A 25764-nucleotide genomic window follows, 5' to 3' on the forward strand; every position below is an offset into this window, starting at 1 on the left:
CAATCTCATGCCTTCATTCCTACCGCTCCACCCACTCTTCCCCACTTGGCTCTGCCGCCTGGCCTTCTCTCAGTTCTTCATATGTGACGCTCTCTTCTGCCCATGGCCTTGGTGCTTGATATTCCCCTGGACGGCATATGCTTCCTCTGGCCAGCGCCATTTCATCTGCCAGGGACATCTGCTGCTCCTGCCTGGCCAGCGCTCCTTCTTCTGGTAACAGAACACCTTTTTTCTTCTTGAAGTCACCTTTCCCTCATTCTCACTCCATGTGGTTTGGCTTAAACTGGCAACTTCTCCTCATCCCCACCCAGGCAATCTACAATTACCAGGATATTTTTGGTAATAAGGGAACAAATTTTAATTAAAAATTTTAAAAAAGAATACTTTAAAGTAAGTATACAATCAGAAAAGGTTGCCTGTGCCTGTGAATACCTTCTTCAGAGGCCTGTCCTCCACTTACCTTTCCATGATCTGTAATTCCCCTGATGATTACATTCACTAACAGATCAACCAAGCTGCAGTGTTACATTAGCAGTAATGCAGTGATCTCAGTTTTGCCAAAGTGCTTTCAAATAACTGAGGAGGGGGGAAGCAAAATCCTGCCTCCAAAGACAGTTAAAAGGACCACATGATCCTCTAACTCTCTATTAACCCAGATAAATTTATCAGCTCAGCTAGCTGACACTTCAGCCCCAAGAAAGTGAAATATATAACTGGGGTAGAAGAAGCTGCCAGCCAGAGCCCAAGGAAAACGGGGCACCAGAAACACGGGTTTTACATGGGCCCAATTCAGTTTTATATAGGGTCTCTTCCTCATCCCGCATGGAGATTAGCAAGTCAAATTTAATACTTTTGACCAGACACTGGTCTAGATACAGTATTGAACTAAGTCAGACTAAATTTCCAGTGGTAAAAATACACAAACAAAAAATTATTACAGAAGTGAACTTGGCTACAGAGTCATAAGGTGATGTGTTTACTCTCTCGGAGGACAATAATCTTGGGCAACAGAAAACACACACACACACACACACAGACTCCTGACACTCCATGGAGAGGCTTCACAGTACACCACTTCCCTGGGTGTCCTGTGGCTAGGGTCAACTGTGACCTACAGGCAGGGCCTTCTCTGACTGCTTTAATTGATAGCTGAACCACCAGAATTGGTCCAAAATTGGTAATACCTGTGGAATGAGGGAGGGAGCATTTGTCAATTTGTGACACCACCAAAACAGTTAGTGACATTTAAAAAGATTAATTCATACACATGCAAAACAAAGTGTTAATTAAGTTAGGGGTGTCATTTTAATGCTTGTTTCCATGTCAGGACCTTTAGACAAAGGCATTAAAGACATTTTGTCTGAGCTCTAAAGTAAAAATAAATTAAGGCTCTGAATTAGCACCCTCAATCTAGCTTCAAAACAACTTTCACCCATGTTTAAAATCTCCTTGACTAAATTATCAAAAAAATGGCTGTGCTTTTATTGAATATTTACAATGCACCAGACATGGGGATGAGCATTTCACAGTTATGATTTCCCTTAAATCGTTCAACCCTCAAAACCACTCCTATGTAACAAGTTTTACCCTCACTGTACTAATGAAGAAACTGAGGCTCAGAAAAATTAATACATTTGCCCAAAATCGAATCATCAGTGAAACTGTCCATCAAACCTAGGTCGGTCAAATTCCATCATGAATTCATAATGGTTTTCAAACCAGTATATGGTAGAACATTTTTAACAGGTTTATACTCTGTTTTTATGAAAAAGTTTCAGGCTTTATTGTGAATTTAGTTATATAACTAATAAGGATCAGACCTCAAACTGCAGTTAATCCCAATTGTGTGCTGAGATCAAAAGGTATGTCTCATTAAATCAAGGCAAGTGGGACTACAGCTTGCTGAAACTCCCAGGGAATCCTTTTAATTTGTTAGTGATACTTAAAAAAAAAAAAAAAAAAAAAAAACTTCTAATCTTCTGTTCAAAACAATTTGATGGTTTCTCATCTCACAGTAAAAGCTAATGACCCTATAATTGTGCTTGGAAGTGTTTGGTACACACCTCAGTAACACTTGTTGAATGAATGGATAAATTCAGAGAGCCAGTATATCCTTTCTTATCCTTTCAATAAAAAGATACACAGGTTTCCAGGGAAATAAAACACTAACAATAAAAGAAGTTGACGAACTGAAAGCTTTTCTTAGGAAAATCACTGAACTCCAAGTGCAGATAAGATAACCAAAAAGGACTCAAGTGTGCCCTAATTAGGACAAATGAACTTCAGGCTACTTCATTTTGTTAACTCTGGAGAAGATTCAACAGGACCTTTAAAAATGTACTAGAAATGATTGAGTCTTCTTCATCCATACATTAGAAACCATAATTTTTTTTAAGTAGTGGACTTGAAGTCAACACCTGAGTACTTGTCCAACTTTGTCCTTAATTCATTTTCTTTCTGTTTCCTCATTTGCAAAATGACATTAGACTTCAAGATTTCTAAGGTCTGTCTGAGCTCTGGTATTGTATTATTAATCACAATCTCCAACTTAATTTATAAAACAACTCAATAATTATTTCTATCATAAAAATAATCTGATTAAAGGACACAATTTATTACAAAATCAGAAATAGACACCTCATCCAACGGTCAATTCCTAATTTCTTGTATAATCCAAATCTTCCAAATGCAATAATTTAATCCAGAATATCTAGGGAGTGACCTAGCCTCTGTCCCATTAAAATTGGATTAAAATCCAAAATAAGAAAATTTTGTAAGTGTCTTTTCTATATTCCTTAGAGAAAGACAGAGTGAGTGTACTCCTTTTTGCCAGAGTCAGTTTTCTCTTTAGATCTTATCCTTTATTCCAAACACTTACTGGTAACTATTATGTCCACTAAGTCTTCTCTCCTTAGGTTAAGGATCGCAGTTCCATGACCTCTCCTAACATCACATGATTTTCTCACCACTCACCTACTTGTTCACTGTTAATGTCCCCCTTTAAATGTGACACCCAGAATCCAATAAAATAATTCTCAGAGTCTCATTGTTTCAGACTATAGTGGTACTGTTTCTGGCACTTATTTATTGATGAAGATAAAACCAACTTGACAGCATTGCTTTAACAGTTAAATAAGATAATGAGTGTAAAGTCTTAACACAAGGTTTGGCAGATAGTAACCTCTCAATAAATGGTTACTGCTGCTGTGATTGCTAGTAACAATAAATTGTAATACTATTTCATGAGTATTAGAGCTTATCTCCCCAATTTAGTTGTATGCTTTAGCTCTCAATAACACTGAAAGTTTGCCTTATACATTATTAGCTGTTTTTCCCCACATCAGGGATAGGCAGAAAAAATGCTGAGGCTCAATTTAAATTGAAGATCAATCAGAAACCAAGATAAAGTAACTCTGAAATTAAAATTAATGGCAAACAGGGTATGATTTATTTAAGGAGTTAATTTATCCTCTGTTTTCCAGAACAATTTGATTATATCAATCAAACAATTTGATTATATCAATCAATTTGATTATATCAATCAAACAATTTGATTATATCAACATCATTTGATTATATCTATCACTTTTTTCAGCTAAAGAGCACCATCCCTCAATCATACCATTTAAAAGATGAAGCAAATGTATGTATCACTGACATGTGCTGAGAAGGCAGTCTGGCACAGAGTTGAAGGGAGTGAGCTCTGGAACCAGTCTGACTAGAGTTCCATATCCTAGATCTACCACTTACCCACTGTGTGATCTAAGGCAAATTACTTAACCTCTCTGGTCTCAGGCTTCACATCTATAAAATGTGAGTCATGACAGGACCTATCTACCTTATGGGGGGCAGTAAATTATCCTAAATAATGTTGCTAAAAATGTATTATCTAGAAGTCTCAGACATTTTCAATTTTTATAGGTCCTCATCTCTGTTAGCCATTGCTGAAGTCAATCAACATGTTAGTATTCTCTGCATATTTATAATTATCTATTTTCTGAAACATCCATTTGCTTTTAGGGTAGATTTTAAGATTACTGTAAAAAAATCCATCTTTATTTTATTTTAATACTTAACTAACCATATATGCCTCACTACAGCCAATCATGTGTTGGTATTAACAGAGAATTATGAGATAAAGAAACAAATAAAACTGTGCTTGTCATACCTGCAGCTGCTCTGCATATACACCTGTGCTGTCTCATATGACAGCCACATGGGGCCATTTAGCACCTGAAATATGGCAGATGTGCTGTGAGCATAAAATATAGGCCAGATTTCTAAGTACAAGCAAAGAAAATAAATTATCACTAAGCTTTTGTCAAAATGACAATATTTCAGACATAGTAGGTTAAATAAAATATATTACCTACATTAATTCCATTGATTTCTTTTTACTTTTTTTTAATGTGGCTACTAGAAAATTTAAACTTACATGTGAAATTCTCATCATATTTCTATTGAATAGCACCCATACAGAAGATCTTAAAAAGTATGCCTCATTAAATTCAGGACAAGATATATGGTCTAAAGTACAGCAGAAACTAAATGTAGAATTTACAGGAATTTTCAGAGTTCAGATAATTAATTTCAAACTCTTCTCCAACCCCCACCAAAACATATCCTTTTATAGGCACTTTTTAAGTACCGTGTCCAGTCTAGAGCCATCTAAGAAGCTTTCATTAGCCAGTGGTGACTTTCAAAGATTTATTCTATTTTCCACAAGCTGACAAAATTTATTTATAACAAAGCCAAAGGACTGCCCTCCAGTAAGGGAGCTGTTTACTGAAGAGATTTAGCCTTAGCAAGTAGGTATCCCGAGAATTTAAAAACTGACAACTGAACTGGCAAATTGGCCCCAGTACTGGGACTTTGCCTATAGCTCCAAAGCATGTACTCAGAGGTCTAGGACAAACATGGCCTTGGGATGTGAATGAGACCCAGAAGTCTGGCCTTCCCTATATAATGCAAATGAAACTTGGCCTAGTCTCTTCAGCTATCTAATTACTAAACAAAACTCCCAGACGCCAGTAGCTTTTTTGCAAAGATCAATAAAAATGCAGAGTGAAAAGCGGAGATACTGAAATGCTATCAACAAATGCTACAACAATGTATTGTTGTTCTGAGTCTGAAAGTTCCAGCTGGAAAAGGCCCAATGTGGCAATAATAGAGAAATAGAGGAAGAGCAGAAGCAAAAACTAAGGAGAAAAAATAAGCCAGGAAGTATTACCCTAAGATCTCTTTCTACTCAAAATGAGGTGCACCAGTGTATTAGTCTGTTCTCAGGCTGCTATTAAAGACATGCCTGGGACTCAGTAATTTCCAAAGGAAAGAGGTTTAATTGATTCACAGCTCAGCTTGACTAGGAAGGCCTCACAACCATGGAGGAAAGCAAACGGCCAAAGGCACATCTTATATAGCGGCAGGCAAGAGAGCACGTGCAGGGGAACTGCCTTTTATAAAACCATCAGATCTCGTGAGACTTATTCACTATCACTAGAAACAGCAGGGAAAAACCCACCCCCATGATTCAATTACCTCCCACCAGGTCCCTCCCATGACACGTGGGGATTATGGGAGCTACAACTCAAGATGAGATTTGGGTGGGGACACAGCCAAACCATATCAGCCAGCATCCCTAGCATCACCTAGGAGCTTGTTAAAGATGCAGATCTCAGGCCCCACTCCAGAACTAAAGAATCCGAATCTTCACTTCAACAATGTCCCCAGGTGATTTCCACAGTAATGTCTGGGAAACAACTAGTCATCCACACAAGATCCAAGGACACTGGTTTCTTTAAATTCTTACTCTTATTACCCATCTGTTGCCCTGTGGTTGCTACCTGGAAACATGGGGTCTTTTGTGTTTAATGCATGCAATGAACATTTAGTTGACTGAATAAATTCTTGGAAAATGCGATCTTATACATGCTTAATGGACGGTGGGGAATCTGTGCCTCAGATGAGAGCTAAAGAAGTCATCAGTTACTGAAAACATGTGGACAGAGTGTACCTCAGATCCATGCATACTGCAAAACTATTAACAGAACTAGGGACTCCCTGAGGTTGAACAACATGAGCAGACACAATTCATACCCAAAAGACATTTATTTAAAGGGTCAGACAAAAGAAAAAGTTTTGATTTTTGATGGAGATGAGAAGATAAGGACTTTATGTTGAAAAAATCGACAGCATGAACAAAAATTAGTGTTTACAACAATAAGCTAGATGATTTTGGCTGTTTTAAACTACACCAAAGGTCCTTTGGGAATTATGCTACTACATGGAGAATCGTATTTTTTTCCTCTTTACTGTCTTTCCCATTGGTATTCAAACATGCTGTTACTTCCTGCATTTTTAAAACATCTCTTGACCCCATTTCTCCCTGCAGCTACATTTCTCACATTCTCTTTACAGCAAAAATCTTTGCGATATTTTTCTACATTTGATGTTTCCGTTTCTCTACTTCTGCGCTCTCTTACATCCTCACTGATCAACATTTGGTCCCCACTACTACACCATAATCCCAGTTGGTTATCAACCTCACCAATGACATCTCCATTGCTAAATCCCTGGGTCAAATCTCATTTGCCCCTCATTTTACTTTACTTCCCGGGAGAATCTGACTCATCTTGCTTGAAGCGGTTTTTTCACATGGCTCGCAAGACCTCACACTCTCGATTTCCCTCATTCGCTGCTTTCCTTCATTCTCCTTTATTGGTGCCTTCTCATCTCTTCAATCTCAGTGTGGAAGTAGCCCAGGTTTTGGCCCTCAACTTCTTTTCCTTTCTATTGACACTCACACCCTGTGGTTTTCATCCAGTTTGTATATTCTGACAACTCTCAAATGTTTACCTCTAACCCAGCCCCTTCCTCTGTAATCCAGATAAATATATCCAGCTGCCTACCAGACAGCTCCCTGACTGTGCTCCTGATCCTTCCTCCAAAATCAGCCTCCCCCTATCTCAGTTAATGCACCTCCGTCCTTCAAGATGCACAGGTCAATATTTTGCAAGTCACCCATGCTTTCTCCCACTCACATCCCACATTCAGACAATGAGAAAATCCTTCCCACTCAACCTTCAAAACATTCCACGGTGGTCCAAGCCACCACCCTCGCTCACCTAGGTTACAACAGCCTCCCAACTGGTTTCCCTACTTCCACTCTTCCCCGCTTCAGTCTGTTCTCATGAGACATAGCAGCAGCATGTCCTCCAAGAACATAAGCCAGATCATGTCCCATTTTTATTTGAAACTCTCTAACAGGTTTCTCTGCTCACTCTCAGTCCAAACCAAAGCCCTTGCAATAGCAACAAGGCCCCACAGGACCTGGTGACGGTGTCCGGTCCAACCCCACTGCTCACTCTACTCCAGTCACACTGGTCTCCCTGTTCCTGGAAGGCAGGAAGTATGGCTCTGCCTCAGGGCTCTGCACCTGCCGTGCCCTCTTCCCGGTGCACTTACCTTCCTTCTTCAGGTCTTTCCTCATGCGTCACCTCAACAAGGTCATCCTTGACCACCCATTTATAACTGCAACTCCACCCCCTCCCAAACTCTCTCCTCTGCCTTATTTTTCCCTGAAGGGCTTCATGCTATCAACATACTACACACACGCACACGCAGACACAACTCATACACTGTCTGTCTTACCTTGTAAGAACAAGGATTTTTTTCTTTTTTTATTTTTATTTTATTTATTTATTTTTTTGTCTGTTTTGTTGACCACTGTATCCCTGGAACCTAAAATAATGCCTGGTTCATAGGAGACACTCAAACACTATCTGTTGAATGAATGTATGAATGAAAGAAAAGTGACCGTGACACAGAACTGCATATGACCTATTACAGTACGCCCTGTAGCCTTTTAAAAGAGTTGTATTTTAAATAAGTCACTTGGTATGCACATATATTCAGATATCGTGGAAAAGACAAAGCTGCTCCAATTTGATAATTAAATTAACCACATACAAAATCTGGCCCATTGTAAAGAAAAAGCTCTCTTAACTGAGAGATGCCCTGAAACACTCCAAGGGTGCTAGGCTTTCTCAAAACCCTGGACCTGCTTCACCAGAGCTCATTTAAAAGATGAGTCCCGGGCCGGGTGCGGTGGCTCACGCCTGTAATCCCAGCACTTTGGGAGGCCGAGGCAGGTGGATCACAAGGTCGGGAGATTGAGACCATCCTGGCTAACATGGTGAAACCCTGTCTCTACTAAAAATGCAAAAAATTAGCTGGGTGTGGTGCCATGTACCTGTAGTCCCAGCTACTCAGGAGGCTGAGGCAGAAGAATTGCTTGAATGCGGGAGGCGGAGGTTGCAGTGAGCCAAGATCGTGCCACTGCACTCCAGCACGAGCAACAGAGCGAGATTCCGTCTCCACAAAAACAAAAAAATGGGTCCCAAAAGGTCCACCCTTTCTGCAAGCAGGTGAACATAGCCAGGCTAATATAATGGACTTTGATTTCTTTAGATGAAAGAGAAATTATGATGCAAAGTACAAAGCACTTTACAGTTATAATGATACATAAATTCCAGGTGTAACCCATTTTCAGTGAACTTCTGGACTCAAGTACAAGACAGAAAAAAATGTTTTTGTTATACTTTAGTAACTCACTCACTCAGTAGATGGACATGGTGGGTCCTATTTTTATAAACCACATTTCTTAAAAACCTAAAATTATCTTCCAGGTGAAAGGAAAGCAAAATAATTTCAGCAAACATTTTAGATGTGGAAATAAATTATTCAGGAGGGAAGTAGCTTTGTACACAACATAAGTGATGTGAGGCAGATAAATGCCAAAAGTGATTTTAGAACAAAATGGAAAGAATGTCCTAATGTCTCTACCTTATAATATCCCTTTTCATTTCTTAGACCATAACAGGTTTGCTTTTGTTTCTGAAGTTATGTATACAGCAGAAATTCTTAACCACCCTCCAATTAACCAACTCCAGGATGTCTCACAAGGTGACACAAGTTACCCAGGAAGACATGCTGGCTGATGCCCACTCATATCCGCTGCTCACAGCTGGTAACAGATAAATAGAATTAAAAAATCAGTACCTGGTGCTCAAGCTGTGGTCTTAAGACTACAGCAAGCTCATGAAATTCTGCCCACACGATTGAGGTGGCGATTACCAAGAATCAGTTGTGTTTGCACCCGAATGGATTTGTGCTGGTTGTACTTGCTACCAAAATTATGTAACTTAAATATTATGTAAAACATAATATCTCTCATAATAATGAGAGAGAGGTGTATTGCTAAACGGAATGCTTTAGAAAGAAGCCATTAAATGGCCACAAGAGAAGTCTACTGACAAATTTTTTATTTTAAAATTATTTTTTACTAAACAGAGGCAAAATAAAACTTTACAAAATATTTATAAAATACAAATATTCATGAAGGAAATACCTCTGTATACTAACTACACCACCCAAGTTTTTTAAAAAATGGAATTACCATTATCTTTCTAACTCCCCTCTGAATCTTACTGAACTTCCCTCTGAATCATTACTTAACGATTTTATAAATGATGATATTTTCTCACTGACTAATCACAGACATATTTATTTTAGTAACGCTTCTAAAATTTTGGCTTTAATTCCTCCAGGCCTATCAAGTTCTTTTAAATCTATAAACTATATTATCTTTACATAAGCTCCAGTTTTAGAATATGATATTGTATTTTATTAGACTTTTTTTCCCAAGCAGGACACAGCAATATGAGAGACCATCAACTGATATACAAGCCACACCGAGAAGGTAGTAAGAATTGCACTCAAAATGAAAAAATATGACCTGGCACAGTGGCTCACACCTGTAATCCCAGCACTTTGGGAGGCCAAGGTGAGAGGATCACTTCAAGCCAGTGGTTTGAGACCAGCCTGGGCAAGATGACGGGACCCCACCTCTACAAAAAGTTAAAATACAAAAATTAGCCAGGCATGTTAGTGTGTGCCTGTGGTCCCAGCTAATTGGGAGGCTGAAATGGGAGGATAACTTGAGCCCAGGAGTTCGAGGCTGCAGTGAACTAGAATCATGCCCCTGCATTCCAGCCTTGCTGACAGAGCAAGGCTCTGTCTCAAAAAAAAAGAGAGAGAGAAAAAAAACCTGATAAAATCAAAAGAATGAATGAAACAGATCTCTGAGACCGTTACATCACACCAGGTGAACACAGCCCAAGCCTTTACCTACTTTTATCAGAAGTCTCTGCCAGAAGGGAAAGAGCTGGGTGAGGAAATCCATAGTAACACATTACTCTCTTGCCATTTGCAAGAGAGCTATTAATGAAAGTCACATACCTGAAGCTCTAAAAGCAGCCCAGGGAATGGGGAAAATTCCCTGTCTCCAAAACAGAAGATGAAGCCACCGTGAAGCCAATAGCAAAAAAGTGATCAGGCCAGAAATCCTGCTGACTCAGGAAATTCTATTCTGCTATTAGACGAGGCTAAATGTCAGAGCACCTAGTCTGCCGTGTATTCTTAATAGGGTTCCTGTACTTAGCTTTGTAACAGCCTGTGGGGTTTAACTCATTCACTAAAGAAACATATTGAATGAGGACCCTGGGCCAAAGCACCACATATAGTCATCCCTCGGTAAAGTAGGGAAGAAGTGGGGATTGGTCATAGATTTGGGGATTCAAAGGTGCTCAAATCTCTTATATAAAGTGGTGTAACGAGTAAGAAGGAACTAAGCGCACACATTCTCTGAGCACCTGCCGCACGCAAACACAGTGCTAAATGCTTCCACATGTATTATCTTTTTAAAATGACTTTTTTTTTTTTTTTTAGATAAGATCTTGCTCTGTCACCCAGACTGGAATGCAGTGATGTGATCACAACTCACTGCAGCCTTGACCTCCTAGGCTCAAGCAATCCTCCCTCCTCAGTCTTCCAAGTAGCTGGGACTACAGGCTCACACCATCACATCTGGCTAAATTTTTTCTTTTTTGTAGAGGTGGGGTCTCACTATGTTGCCCAGGCCCGTAGAGTTTATTTATTAGAGTAGTTCTAGGTTCACAGTAAAATTAAGCTAAAGGTAAGGAAATTTTCGATACACCTCCTGCCCCCAACACATGCGCAGTTTCCCCCATTATTATCAACCCCCACGAGAGAGGTACATTTGTTGCAGTCAATGCACCTACACTGACACACTGATCTTATTTAGACCTTAGTTCCAGCATCTCTGGAAGAGTGGCAGTTGTGTCATTGGCTGACCCTATTGCCTGGTCTCGCTGCTTGGTGCAAAGGCCTTTAGAAATTCTCTGCTTTGACTGACTGGCTAACAAGTGGAGATTTGTACCCAAAGCATCAAATCTGTATAGGAATCGAGCACATGGAAAAATCTTTGATTCCTCCAGTGTCTTGGATCTCAATGAAAGCTCCAGCCTCAGCCTTGGTGGAGGCAGCAGCCCCGGGCTCAGAGAAGGAAGGTATTCAGACGACAGGATTCAGACATCTCAGGATGACCAAAGAGTATCCAACCATTCACCAAGGATCAGAAGCTTCCCTATCGCTGACAGGCAGTACTTCCTGCAGTGTCCCCAGCAACCCCCGGAAACTGTGGACAAGGCACAAGAAGAAGTCTGAATATGTGAGAGCCACCAACAGTGCCTTTGAGGCCGACTAACAGTGACCCTCCCCGGGTACCCTGCACTGGCTGAGGTTGACTAGACAAGGGGAGAAGGGTCAGGACTGGAGCTGGGCCACACTCATCTCTGCTTGCAGCTTGGTGCAAACACATCATCCTCTCTCACTAACTGATCACCCTGCCTTAGGACACAGAAAAGGAACATCCCTTGAAGGCAAAATGAAACTGCTCCTTCTTAGAACTGCTAAAGCTGTTGGCCAGAAAGTGACTTTGAGAGGTCATAAAGTTTATATCTCTATCTTTAAGCAAAATCACACCTACATGGAACTTTCCCAGCCTAAAGACCTCCAAGGAAGGAAGGCGACAACTCCCCCATCTTCCTTGTGAGTTGCTGGTGTTCTAGGGTGTGTAACTTTCTGGTCTAAATGTAAGAGCTTCACCCTGAGGCACTTATAAACACACGGTTCTTACTGTTCCTATTATCGCATTTATTTCACCTTGATGAGATACAATTTTTAAGGAACAAGCATATATCAACTTAGTAGTTCTAGTATCTACTGAAGAGTACCATCAAGATTGATTGTGATGGTCATTTGGCATGACTGCATGAATTCTTTATTCTTTTATGTGCAGGTTTTCTATAGAAAAACATTGAAAGTTAAAAGTTAAAAAAAATGGTGTAGCATTTGCACATAACGTATGTACATCTTCCCATATACTTTAAATCATCTCTAGATTTCATAGAATGCCTAATACAATGCAAGTGCTATGTAAATAGTTGTTATACTATATGAATAAATAATGACAAGAAACAAATGTCCATACATGTTCAGACACAATATTCTTCTGCATATTTTGATCTGAGGTTGATTGAATGCATGATGCAGAACCCATAGAAACAGAGGGCTGAGTGTATTACAATTTTTCTCCTGGCTTCTATAAAGCACACCTGTAGGCAATCACAGTCTAGGGTACAAGAAAGTCCAGTTTTGCCATTTAATAGGTGTGTGACTTTAAGACGGGCAATAATAATTCCACTTCCCACTCAGGTAAGTATAACCTACCATCCAGGTCACATTTACTGCCTACTTACTGTCTTTCCAAAACTGTCTAAGCCCCTTCTAACCACTAAATGTTAGTGAGGTATTCCATGAGGTAATGACGCAGTGAGGCACAGAGATGTTAAAATAACTTGCCCAAGGTGACACAGATAGAAGCAAATCACACTATACAATTCAAGGGCACACTCCAACCGCTATGCTGCACTGCCTCTGGTAACACAGAATATCCTTTAAGAGAAGAACAGGGCCAAATACAATGGCACCCCTGTAGTTCCAGCTATTTGGGAGGCGGAGGCAGGAGGATTGTTTGAGGCCAGGAGTTGAAGGCTGCAGTGAGCTATGATGGCGCCTGGGAGTAGTCACTGCACTCCAGCCTGGGCAACAGAGCAAGACCCCGTCTTTAAAAAACAAAAATAAAGAGGTCAGATAAGTGAGTCTCCCCCTCCCAACTTCATACTTCTCACTCTCCTGAAATTCTTCAGGAGACCTTAATCAACCACATAAAACAAGCAAAGTGTAGAGATTATGTAAGATGTTTATTTTTCTTTCCATGCCCTTTTCTCCCCATTGAGTTTCATGGAGATCTGTGTGGCTATGGGAGGCCTCCAGAGACTCAGCAATGGTAAGAAAATATGAACACATTTTAAAAGAGGAGGGAAGAAGGAGGGAGGATTCCTCCCAAGAGAGTGGTGGCAACCTCATAACTTGAAAATGTCTGTGGGCCTGGTTTAAATTTTTGTGACCCATCTCTACCACACTGGCAGGGGGTGGGGGGTTGGGGACTTGGGTTGTCTTGGATCAAGACCCAGTGCTGAGGTAAGCAATGTAGCCAGACTGGCTTGATCAGCTCCTTGTAATCTCCCTGGCAGGGATGTTTGCCAACTGGAGACCACACCCACTAAAGAGAACTAATTAAGTTCTAGGGGCAACCACTAAGGTCATCATTATTACCAGGTGAGATCAGTTTCCCAAACATTCCGATCTTAAGACTCGCATGGGGTGATTATGAAGACTGCTCCTTCAGAACCACTGTACCAGAATCTTCAGGCAGCCCTAGAAATCTGAAACCAGGTAATTCTTGACAGACAAGTTTGGGAAACACTATTTAGATTACGACATTACAGTACCTAAAAAGATCAAGAAGGGTCTTCGAGGTAGGGTGTCCTCCTTTCAAGCAATTCTCTGTCTAATCCAGGAGGAGAACACTATTTTCTATACATAAAAGTCTCCAGAGAACTGGCTTCCAAAATTTCCTTTCAGTATACATAAGGGTCTCAAGTCTTCAGAGCTTTGTGGTTCCTCTCAAATAGCTCAGGCAAAGGTTAAATCTCCATCCTTCTTCCAACCAGATATTTAAATAACAATATCTGTTACACAAGTCATCATACTTAAAGTTTTGTTAACTCACTTTGGAAAATACATGAGGGCCTAGAACTGTGCTAAGCCCTCTGGTGCTCTGTTTAAGAACCTCACTTATTTCAAAGGTCAGGAAGAAGAAAGAGAAAAGACAACCCACAGAATGAGAGAAGCTATTTGCAAAGCATATATCTGATAAGAGACTTGAACCCAGAATATATAAAAACAATGCTTAAAATTTAAGAGTAAATAGACAAATAATATAATTTAAAAACGGTCAAAGGATCTGAATAGACACTTCTCCGAAGAAAATATACAGATGGCCAATGATATAGTTTGGCTGTGTCCCCACCCAAAACTCATCTTGAATCGTAACTCCCACAATTCCCGTGTGTCATGGGAGGAAGCCGGTGGAAGGTAATTGAATTATGGGGGTGAGTCTTTCCAATGCTGTTCTCTTGATTGTAATAAGTCTCATGAGATCTGATGGCTTTAAAAATGGGAGTTTGCCCGCACAAGCTCTCTCTGTGCCTGCTTCCATACACGTAAGACATGACTTGCTCCTTCTTGCCTTCCACCATGATTGTGAGGCCTCCCCAGCCATGTGGAACTATAATTCCATTAAATCTTTTTCTTTTGCAAATTGCCCAGTCTCAGGAACGTCTTTGTCAGCAGTATGAAAATGGATGAATACAGCCAATAAGCACGTGAAAATATATTCAACATCATTAGTCATTAGAGAAATGAAAAGCAAAATCACAATGAGATACCAACTCACACTCACTAGAATGGCTACAAAACTTGTATGCTTGTGTTCAGAATGGCATGATTCCTGTCAAAAGTGGAAACAACCCATCAACTGATTAATGGATAAATAAATGTGACCCATCTAGTCAATGGCATACTATTCAGCAATAGCAAGGAATGAATTAATAACACATGCTACTTCAAGGATGAGCATTTGAAAACATGAGAAAAAAGCCAGCTACAAAAGGCCACATTTTGTATTATTTCATTTACATGATATGTGCAGAACAGCAAAATCCAGACTCAGAAAATAGATTAGTGGTTGCCTGTGATGAGGGATAGGAGCAATGGGGAGAGGTGGCAACTTATGGGTCTGGAATTTTTTGGGGTTTTTTGTTTTGTTTTGTTTTGTTTTGAGACAGGGTCTCACTCTATCACTCAGACTAGAGCACAGCGATGCAATCACGACACACTGCAGCCTCAACCTCCTGGGCTCAAGCAATCCTCCTGCCTCAGCCTCCTGAGTGGCTGTGATTACAGGCACGCATCACCATGCTCAGCTAATTTTTAAATTTTTTTGCTATTAAAGGGGTCTCACTACGTTGCCCAGACTGGTCTCAGACTCCTGAGCTCAAGAGATCCTCCTACCTTGGCTTCCCAAAGTACTGAGATCACAGGTGTGAGCCACTGTGCCTGGCCTGGGCTTTGTTTTAGAAGTGATGAATATGCTCTAAAATTGACTATGGTGATGGGTGCACAACTCCATGAACATACTAAAAATCAATGAATGTATACTTTAAATGAGTGAATCGTATAGTATGTGACTATCTCAATAAAGTTGTTTAAAAAAAGGATCCCATTTAATCTCCAAGAGCCTCAATTTCATCCTCTGAAAATGGAGACACCACCTACCTTTCAATACTATAAAGGATATATAGGCCAGGTGCGGTGGCTCACGCCTGTAATCCCAGCACTCTGGGAGGCCGAGGCAGGTGAATCACGAGGTCAAGAGATTGAGACCATCCTAGGCCAACATGGTGAAACCCCATCTCTAGTAAAAATACAAAAATTAGCTGGGTGTGGTAGCACGTGCCTGTAATCTCAGCTACTCGGGAGGCAGAGGGAGGACAATCACTTGAACCCGGGAGGCAGAGGTTGCACTGAGCCGAGATCGCGCCATGGCACCCCGGCCTGGGTGACAAGAGCGAAACTCCATCTCAAAAAAAAAAAAGAATATATAAATACATACAGATGCATGCAGGCACACACTCACACATACTATGTTTCACATAGTACCTAGCTCATAATAAATACTAAATAGATGTCATTCTTTCTCCTCTTCCCATCCCCACACTTTTGTATTGTTATGCCTTGATATTGTGGTTCCACCGCAAATTACAAAACTCAAAATTAAAATGTATTTCAACAGAGGTCTAACCATGAGAATTTCACACTGCTACCCTCAAGACTATTCCTACGTGGCTAACTCTGAAGAAATCCTGGAGCCTGCGAATGTGATTGTCTACTTTCCAGACTTGTCACTACACAGTATTTGGGGATAAAGAGTAAGACCTTTTTCCTCTGTTCCACTGCCTTATTAGAATGTTCCTTATTTCTAACCACTGGACACAGGCACCTTCACTTACCTATCTTTAAAACTCAGCACAATCCTTGCCAATATAGATGCTATTCAGGCATTTTTCCTGTCAATTTCATCTACAATGAAAATCAACTGGGCCTCCAAGACAGCTCTGCAGGTGTCCCCAAAACACCTTAGCTTTGATATACAGCACTGCCCACCTGAATATTCACTGTGATACTAGGCAGATTCAAAGAGGGCTAGAAATTAGGGAACCATCTACAGCTTGCAACAAAAAGTCAAGTGCAGCCAGCTGGGCCCAGCGGCTCATGCCTGTAATCCCAGCAATTTGGGAGGCTGAGGGGGGACAGATCACCTGAGGTCAGGAGTTTGAGACCACCCTGCCTAACATGTCAAAACCCCGTATCTACTAAAAATACAAAACAGCCAGGCATGATTGGTGCACACTTGTAGTCCCAGCTACTCTGGAGGCTAAGGCAGAATCGCTTGAGCCCGAGGCAGAGGTTGCAGTGAGCCGAGATCTTGCCACTGCACTCCAGCCTTGGCGACAGAATGAGACCCTGTCTCAAAAAAAATAAATAAAGAGAGAGCAAGAAATGACAGCCCAGGACAGATAATGCCATCTATTAAAAAAGCACTTTTGCTGTAAAGTTGCACTAATATAGTAGTTACTAGCTGCCTGAAGCTATTTAAATTACTGAAATTAAATAAAATTTAAAATTCAGTTCTTAAATCTCACTAGCCACATTTCACATGCTTAGAAGCCACATGTAGCTACTGATTATCTTATTGGACAGGGCAAATATGGGACATTTCCATCATAGTAAAAGCTCTATTGAACAATGCTGATTCAGGCAGTAACTGCATCGATTCTATAAAGTTCACAAGTTCTGAGTTCTTAGGTACTGTAGTTTCAGTATTTGCTAATTGTGAAGTTTGACTCGCACTAGTATGATCCAAGTGAGGTTTGCCTAGGTCAGTGGACAAGGTTTTTTGGAGCGTACACTGAGCTCAGCACATGGTAAGCACTTAATATTTGCTGAATGAATAAATGAATAGCATAATAATATCTGTACTTCAGTCTCTGCCTTGATACTTTCAGATATTAGCTCATGGAAAGCAATGGTTAATTTTTCTTCAAGGGAGATTTTTTATTTTTATTTTTATTTTTATTTTTATTTTTGAGAAGGAGTCTCCCTCTGTTGCCTGGCTGAAGTGCAATGGCACAATCTCTGCTCGCTGCAACCTCCGCCTCCTGGGTTCAAGTGATTCTCCTGCCTCAGCTTCCCAAGTAGCTGGGATTACAGGCACCTGCCACCATGCCCGGCTAATTTTTGTATTTTTAGTAAAGACAGGGCTTCACCATGACGGCCAGACTGGTCTCAAACTCCGCTGACCTCAGGTGATCCACCTGCCTCAGGCTCCCAAAGTGCTGGGATTACAGGCGTGAGCCATGGCGCCCGGCCAAGGGAGATTTTTATAGGGAGATATAAGCATCAGCAGGTGGGGAAGGTGGCTCACAGACCTTTTGTAGCCACTAGAAATGAATCGGCAAAACATAAAAATCTGCCCAAAAGTAACTTTGATATTCAAACAAAGTTTCAGACTCAAGAAATATCTTGCCTCTTCAAACACTCATTACTTGCACCTTGTAGGGACATGAAGGCAGAGCCAGAGGAGACACTCTGGAAGATCACAAAACCTGCTGTCAATTTCTCAGCATTTTTCCAATATAACTTTGCCAGAAAATAATATAGTCACAAAGACAGCAGCCATCTAATGGCATCATCTGTGCCATCACTCTTACATCTAAATTTCCCCTTTCCCAGTGTCCCATGACTCAATCTAAACTGTGCCTATCAAATAACTTCTTGGAAAGTACAAGTTGTTGAAAATCTACATTCAAAAAAGCATGTAAGTTTCCATATACAGAGAAAAGCAGTTCCACTGGCCCTTAACCAGTAATCTCCTAGAGGCCAAACAAAAGAAGCTATAGCTGCTTCTATTAAAATTTTCTACTTCTGTTGTCCACAGACCAAATAGGCATAAGAAAACCAAGCTGCTCGATTTCTATAATTCACTTTTTCTTAGCAAAGGTCTGAGAACAGAAGGCCAGGGAAACGGGGAGCAGCTGCCGCCTGATCTTATGAATGCCCTCGGCTCATTCCCCATCCTCCTCCTTATTGTTTCAAGCTCCTTTTCTCAACAACCTCTAAGCCCCAGCTTGTGGGAAGAAATAACAAGGAAAAGCAGCCTTCACTGTGTCAACACCCACTGTGGTTGAAGCATCTAGATCACTTCTCTGAGGTGATGCAATTAGAAATTAAATTAGAAATTAAAAAGAAATTAAAATACATTCCATTTTAATTTGTTAATCTGCTTTATTGTGAATTCCAATTAATGACATATAACTACGTGGAACTCCTTACATGTGGTCCTACAGCGATCCTTTTAGACACCCCAGGGGTTTTGTTGTTGTTGTTTAATTACACCATTTCTACCTCTTGAGCCAAACAACAAATCTGGTCCCGCTATTAAGCCGACAAATGTATAATGGTTGGTGATGAATTAGTCATCCAATATTCAGATTCCAAGACTGGGATAATCTAAATATTAGAGGCAAAGAGCTCAGTTTCTGCAACACGCAATGCTAACTTTGAGACATAAAAACAGAATGGTGGTTAAGAAAATTGGATGACCTGAGTTTAAAGTCTCAGCTCTGCCACTTACTCACTGTGGGATCTTGAGTAGGTTCCTTAACCTCTCCCGACTTCAGAATGGAAATAATGACAGTACTGACCTCATGGGTTGTCATGGGGACTAAGGGAGACAACCCGAGTAAGAACTCAATAAATATTAGCTGTGATTGTAAAAATGTCTCATGCCAGGAAAATATCACTTGAAATAAGCATTTTCCAAAAGTTAGGACTTGGCCGGGCCTGGTGGCTCATGCCTGTAATTCCAGAACTTCGGGAGGCCAAGGAAGGCAGATCACCTGAGCTCAGGAGTTTGAGACCAGCCTGGGCAACATGATGAAACCCCGTCTATACCAAAAATACAAAAATTAAGCTGGGCGCAGTGGCGTGTACCTGTGGTCCCAGCCACTCGGGAGGCTGAGACAGGAGAATTGCTTGAGTCTGAGAGGCGGAGGTTGCAGTGAGCTGAGACTGCACCATTGCACTCCAGTCTGGGTGACAGAGTGAGATCTTGTGTCAACAACAACAACAAAAAAATCAGGACTTAACATGAAACTTAAAAGAAAACGCTGCTTTCTCAGAAGACCCATGTGAAAATACTATGTAAGAAAAGAACACCAGCTTAGGTCAAAATGTTAATTTTGCCAGTTATCCTAAATCCCTAACTCCAATAATAATCTTTTAAAAATATCCTTCAACATGTATAAATCATTCTGATTCATCTCACTGATGTATACTCAGAGGAAAGGGAATTTCAAACCAGATGGCTGTTTGCTGCAAAGTAAGCCTCAAGGAGTGAGTGGTCTACCATGGCCACAGCCTGACACGAAGGAGGGGGAGAAGAGCGGGTGGATCCCTCACACCACCGGTGTCACCAAGAGAGAAAATGCTCTGCCACCTCTGTGCCCTGACGTGTCAACAAAGTCCCTGCCCACTAGGCACCAACTGGGCCCAAGTTTGTTGACCTTCTGGGCGCAGTGAAAAACCTTTCTTTTGGTAGAGCAAACAAGCACTGCAGGGACATGCACTATTTTTATACAAATAAGATAGCACACGCAAAGATTCATTATTAATGTTGAGTTATGCCTTATTTTCAAATGAGGCATGGACATTTGGTAATTTGGATTTAAGAATAACTTGTTAACTATATGCTGCAAATTATCCTTTTTCTCCATTGTAAATTGCAACAGTCACTACAACACTACTTAATTTGGAGCTTGTGAAAAATGTCCTTGAAAGATGGTCAACGTAACTCAGAAACAGTCTTTGAAAAAATAATGCCACCACTTAAATTCTTTCCAGCAAATCTCTGAGTCTGCATACAATATCACAAACAACACAAGCTGTCAAGATATGGGCACTCCGAACAAACGCTCTGGAGAATTTCACATGGATCCTGTACTCTCCTAAATGAAAGCCAGGCTGGTTTAACTGTAAAAGAACTAGGAAGAACTGAGAGGCAATATTCAAAGTGAAAACACCTCCACTCTTAGCAAAGGGAAGCCAAGGACCTCTGTGCTTGGCCCAGACGGTCCGGGAAGAACCCCTAAATGGTGAGAATCACAACAGCAGTAATTCAAGGTCACACTAGACCCCCAGCCTCCTATAAGCCTGATTCACATACTAAACTCCACAGACTTTGGTCACCAGATTATTTTTTACAGTCTGACTCAACTTCAATCACATCTGAATTCATTTCCAAAAACTGGAAACGATCACTATCCATAACTCACCTCCCAATCCAACCCAAACCCAAAGATACTCTTTTCATAATGTCCAAATGACACTACCCCATGTAAACCTCAAACAAACCAGTCTTGAAGCCAAAGCAGATACACATTTTAATATTCACATGGTTTTGCCTCAGCATCTCTTAACCAAGACTGCAATTAACCTATCACCACACTGGTGTCTTAGTTTATGAATAATGCATGACAAATCACACCTGAATTTCTATAAAAGACGAAAAAATCACCTCCAAAAGTAGCAGTACCATGGACATGTTTTTTCAATGTAATGCTATGCTAAATTCCACTCAAATAATTTTCCATCAGGGCTGACAAACAAATATGTAAATATCAAGGTTTTAGAAAGAGGGCAGAGCCATTGACAGAAAGTACCTCTAAATTTTTCTTTTTCAAGGAGCTACTTCCATCTTACTTTATTTTTTTATTTCCAAATTCCCAAGATTTACTAGCCTGTAAGAATTTCCAAGGTTACTCAATTTTTTAAATTACTAGTATCTGATTAAAAGCAGAATTGAATTGCTTAAGTGCAATGTACATAATAAGGTACCATGTTATTCTTTGGTCACAAATGAAATGAGCAATGTCAACAAAACTTTCTTTAAAGAAGACACACATTAAGATTGGCAAATCAAGCTTATGCTCGCATTTAAAAAAACAAAAAAACAAAAAACAAAAAAAAAAACAACATTCAACCATGGAATTTGGCCTTAATAAGGTTATTTTAGCTTTGTAGCTCTAATCATTCTCCCACATTCAATGGTCAGGATAAGAGTGCTGATCCATTCACAGAACACACAAACAGATATTCAGAATGTGAAATTAAGAGTACGTCACTGAATAAGTAATGCATAAAACGTGTCTAGACATGGAAATATCAAATGGTAGGGCTAGAAGGCTCTGAAAGAGCATCTACCTAATCCCCTCACCCTACCAGGAAACTGTAGCGACAGAAGTTAAATAATTTGCCCAAGACAGTGGCAAAAACTCACCCAGTCAGTGGCAAAGCCTCTAAGCTAGGTGTCCTACCTACAGATCCAAGTCTCTTTTGTTGATACCACTCTACTCCTTTTGGTACAAAAAGCTTCTATTAATGAAATATTTAACAAGACAAATCACTTGTGGATGGATATAAAAAAGTTGTGGAAGGACATCCAGCCAGCCACTAAAAACTGGTTGAAAAGGTGCTAATTTATTTTGCATTTGCTTAACTGGTGATGTTGAGCATGTTGCACTTTTAACTGCTGAAGAGGAATTTCATGACTTTTTTAAAACAAAATCTCTTGGTTTGTAAATACCCTCAGAAAAGAAAGGATCATTTCTTGGAAAAGGGTAGAAAGTGAATTTCCTTTCCTTTAGCTGGGGACATCCTTTCCCTCACATCTCACAAAAATCCAATCAACCCCTCCCTTTCCAGGTCCAGCATAACTGCCAGCTCCTCTCTGAGAACTTCCAAGCCCGGAGGCCAGAAGCTTCCTCTGAGATCCTCCATGGTAGCCTACGCATAAGTCTCTCCCAGGCAAGCTCTCAAGCACGCTTCTTGAAAGCAGAAATCCTATCCTACTCACCTGGCTACCGGGCTTTGCAAAATCCTTTGCACATACTCAGTTACAACGAATGCATTGAGGCATTTGTTGCCAGAATCCCACTTAACAGTAATTTTCCAGATCTCCGTCTTCCCTACACCAACACCTGGACCCACTCAAGAGTTATTCTGGAGCGGAAATCCTGGATCCCACTGTCGGGAGAACCAGTGTCTAGAAAATGAAATCGTGGTGCCCATTCCATCCTCTGCCTAGTGGGCGTTTAACATCCTTTGACATCGAGGGGAATGGCAAAACGAAACATTTATTATTTAGGTCACCAACAACATTCTAAACCCACGTCCTCTAATCGGTGTTAATGTGTTTAAAAAAAAAAAATTCAGAACATCATTCGCCAGAACGGAAAGCTGAAAACGGCGGATAAAGTTAAATGCATGTAAAACAGAATGACTTAAACATCTGTAAAAGCTCCTGGGAATTGCACCGAATAATCTTCCCTTGTCTGTTTGCTCGCTCAATTCAAGTTTGTTTAGTTTAGTCTTTTTTTTTCTTTCTGACAGAAACGTGATAGTCCCTAAATACAAGCTGACTGGGCAAAGAAAAATCGGCATATGAGGTCCTCTTTCATGTTGCCTTCTTTTGATAGCTTTTCTCCCAAGTCTGAGGTTTTCAAAGCAGAGGGATGAACTAAAACCCCTAAACCTTAATACCACAAAGTTGACCCTGCTGCGCTCCTAAAAAAACACAAAGCAAGCAAGCGCGAAGAGGAAAATCGTACCCAGCACCTATCGAGACAGCAGAAACCCAGGTGGCCCCGGGATCCTGGGGGACAGAGCGGCGACAAAGCAACACAAACCCCACGTCGGACAGCGGCGCCGCGTGCGCACCCCGCGCCCGCGCCCCGGCCCCGTAGCTCACCGCTGCGCTCCTTCCTTCCATCTTCCATCGCCCGCCCGGCCGCGCGCCGAAATCGCCGCCGGGCGCTCCGGGGCCGCAGCCTCAGGGCGCGAGTGCCGGCGGCCAGCGCCGCGTGCTCTTTGTTGGGCTCCCGGGACGGCCGAGAGGCGGCGGCCCGCGCGCACCCTGGCGGAGGCTAGCGAGGCTGCGAGCCCGCTGCGGCCGCCCGCCCGGCCCCCAGTAACGTCAAAGCAAAGGCGGCGCAGGCGGGGCCGGCGGTGGCGGGCCCGGGGGGCGGAGGGCGGAGGGCGGAGAGGCGGGGCCGACGCCTCGGGGAGGGGGAGGGGGCAGGGCCTCTGAGGCGGGGGCGGGGTCTCCAGGGCAAGGGCGGGGCCTCCGGGGGAGGCTGGAGGCGATCCACACCTTCGCAGTGCAGCCCTCGAGAGGCCCGGACAGTCCGCTGCCTCCGGCAGCCGCGCGCCCGCCCTGGGCCCAGCTTCCAGCCCGCGAGCAGAAACCTGCCTGTTGCTTTGTCTTCTTCCTTCACAGTTTTCCCACCCTGAGAAAAGTGAGAGGTGCTTTCCCTGGTGTTTCCTCTCAGGAAGGGCCGTGTGACTGGAGCCGCGAGTTGGGCGCCGTCTCGCCGGGGCTGGAGGTACGCGGGCTTCGAGACACGCACCTAGGCGTCCCTCGGGGTCCCGGCCTCTCTGACCGGGCTCCCCCGGCACCGATCCGCGGCCGGAGCGTTTAGTCCCGGGGACCTGTCGAGCCCTGAAAGGTCCATTTCCCCCTGAGGCGAGTCCCCCCAGGCGCCCCGCAGCCTGGTCTCGGGACTGTCCCCACCGACAGTGCGTGCCCGGGGAGAGGTCACTTAAAACTGCATTTTCGAACATTAGTGCCCCAGACCCGCACCTTTTTTCCTCCGTCCTTTGATCTGTGCCGCAGAGGCAAGGGCTGGAACGGCGCCCTCCCCTGGTAGAGGGACGGAGAGACCTCAAATCTTTCCCCCCGGGAGGTCCGTTAAGTAGATCCAAGCACCTGGAGGCGGAACCTGTGTGGCCGGCTGCAGAGTGGTCCCGTGTATGTGTTACCGCCTTATTGTTCCAAAGAACAGTCTTTTTCAAGTGACAGGTAGAAGACGCCCCAATAACGAGAAGTGACTGACTTGGCCAAGCTTAGACATGGGAGTGGAGTCAGGTTCCCTGGTGGCCCCACGATCTCGCCCACCATGTCAGCATGGGCTGCCCGGTGAGCATAGCTGAGATGCACCAAGTCCACATAAGTCACCTACTTTGCCTTGGCTGCCCCAACTGCATCTATCAAAGGCAGCCTTGGATACCCACCAGAGGAGCCAGCATGAGGAAGGGTATGCCTTTATACAAATTCACTCCAACTTCAGAAAAACGTCCGCAGCTCATGCTCCCCCTGCCAGAGCAGCAGTGTGAGCAGATGTGTAGGTTTGGAAGCACCCTAGTCACTTGGGCATTGATATGGTTTGGCTGTATCCCCACCCAAATCTCATCTTGCATTGTAACTCCCGCAGTTCCCAGGTGTGTGGGAGGAACCTTGCAGGAGGTGATTCAGTTATGGGGTGGGTCTTTCCTGGGCTGTTCTCGTGATAGTGAATGAGTCTCACGAGATCTGAAGATTTTAAAAATGGGAGCACTTGGTGCACAAGCTCTTGGCCTGCTGCCATCCCTTTAAAATGTGACTTGCTCCTCCTTGCTTTACGCCATGATTGTGAGGCCTCCCAACCATGTGGAACTTTAAGTCCAATAAACCTCTTTCATTTGTAAATTGCCCACTCTCTGGTGAGTCTTTATCAGCAGTGTGAAAATGGACTAATATAGGCATATTTCTCGTTTGTGATCTCCCTTTACCCTTGCGTACATACCCTACAGAGACAGTCCCGGTGTGCCTATTCCCAGTCAACTCCTGCCTTCCTTCATGGTTTTGTTGGCAAAGCATCAAAAGTAAGACCGAGTACAAAATGTAGTTGCTACCCTGACGCTTGACCACTGGCCTACTGGCCTTTACCTGGGAAATTAACCAACTCATAAACAAAAAAAAGAAATAACTAATCATATATAGGAGGCAGGGTGGACATAGATTTCCGTGATATTTCTAGTTAAGGGACTTGGGCATAGACATCTATAATCTGAGCTTCTGTTTCCTCATTTATAAAATTGGGTTAATAATGCCATTCAGAAGTGTTATTAGCATGATAAATTAAGGAAAGCTCCTGGCCTATAGTGAATGTTCAATAAAGGAGCATTTCAAAAGGGAAGCCACAGAAATGTATTTCCAATTTTCATTGCAAAGGGAATTTTTAATTGGTTTTATCCCTGAAGCCAAAATATTTTAAGATTGTACTTAAAAAGCTGATCACATATATTAAATAATCATTCATTCGTCCAGTTATAAATAATCAAAGATAAAATGGTTAGAGATTCTGATGAGCATAAATTAGCCAGTGTTACCACTACTAAGTCAATGAAGCCTAAAGCAAATCAAATAAACATTGACATTTC

At 42.1% G+C, this 25764-nt stretch overlaps 1 protein-coding gene and 1 long non-coding RNA gene across 8 annotated transcripts in view; one reads left to right on the forward strand and one right to left on the reverse strand.

The window, feature by feature from the left end:
* The window catches only part of PSD3 (pleckstrin and Sec7 domain containing 3), a 727754-nt gene that overhangs the window by 482030 nt on the left and 219960 nt on the right, over positions 1 to 25764 (reverse strand). For 3 of the 7 annotated variants that reach the window (XM_054561281.2, XM_063726553.1, XM_063726554.1), the window contains exon 1: positions 23255 to 23492. The exons of 3 other annotated variants lie outside the window; for them this stretch is intronic. In XM_054561281.2, coding sequence (XP_054417256.2) covers positions 23255 to 23275 — 21 coding nt within the window. In that variant the 5' untranslated portion in view covers positions 23276 to 23492. Of the gene's footprint in view, positions 1 to 23254; positions 23493 to 25764 lie in introns of those variants that run through there. One more of the 7 variants, XM_063726552.1, reaches the window with a different exon arrangement.
* LOC129060908 (uncharacterized) lies at positions 13601 to 22935 on the forward strand. Its single transcript, XR_008527791.2, has 3 exons — positions 13601 to 13719; positions 16181 to 16316; positions 22210 to 22935. It is a non-coding gene; the product is annotated as an uncharacterized LOC129060908 (long non-coding RNA).

The sequence above is a fragment of the Pongo abelii genome, chromosome 7 (assembly GCF_028885655.2).
Source record: "Pongo abelii isolate AG06213 chromosome 7, NHGRI_mPonAbe1-v2.0_pri, whole genome shotgun sequence".
Taxonomy (NCBI): domain Eukaryota; kingdom Metazoa; phylum Chordata; class Mammalia; order Primates; family Hominidae; genus Pongo; species Pongo abelii.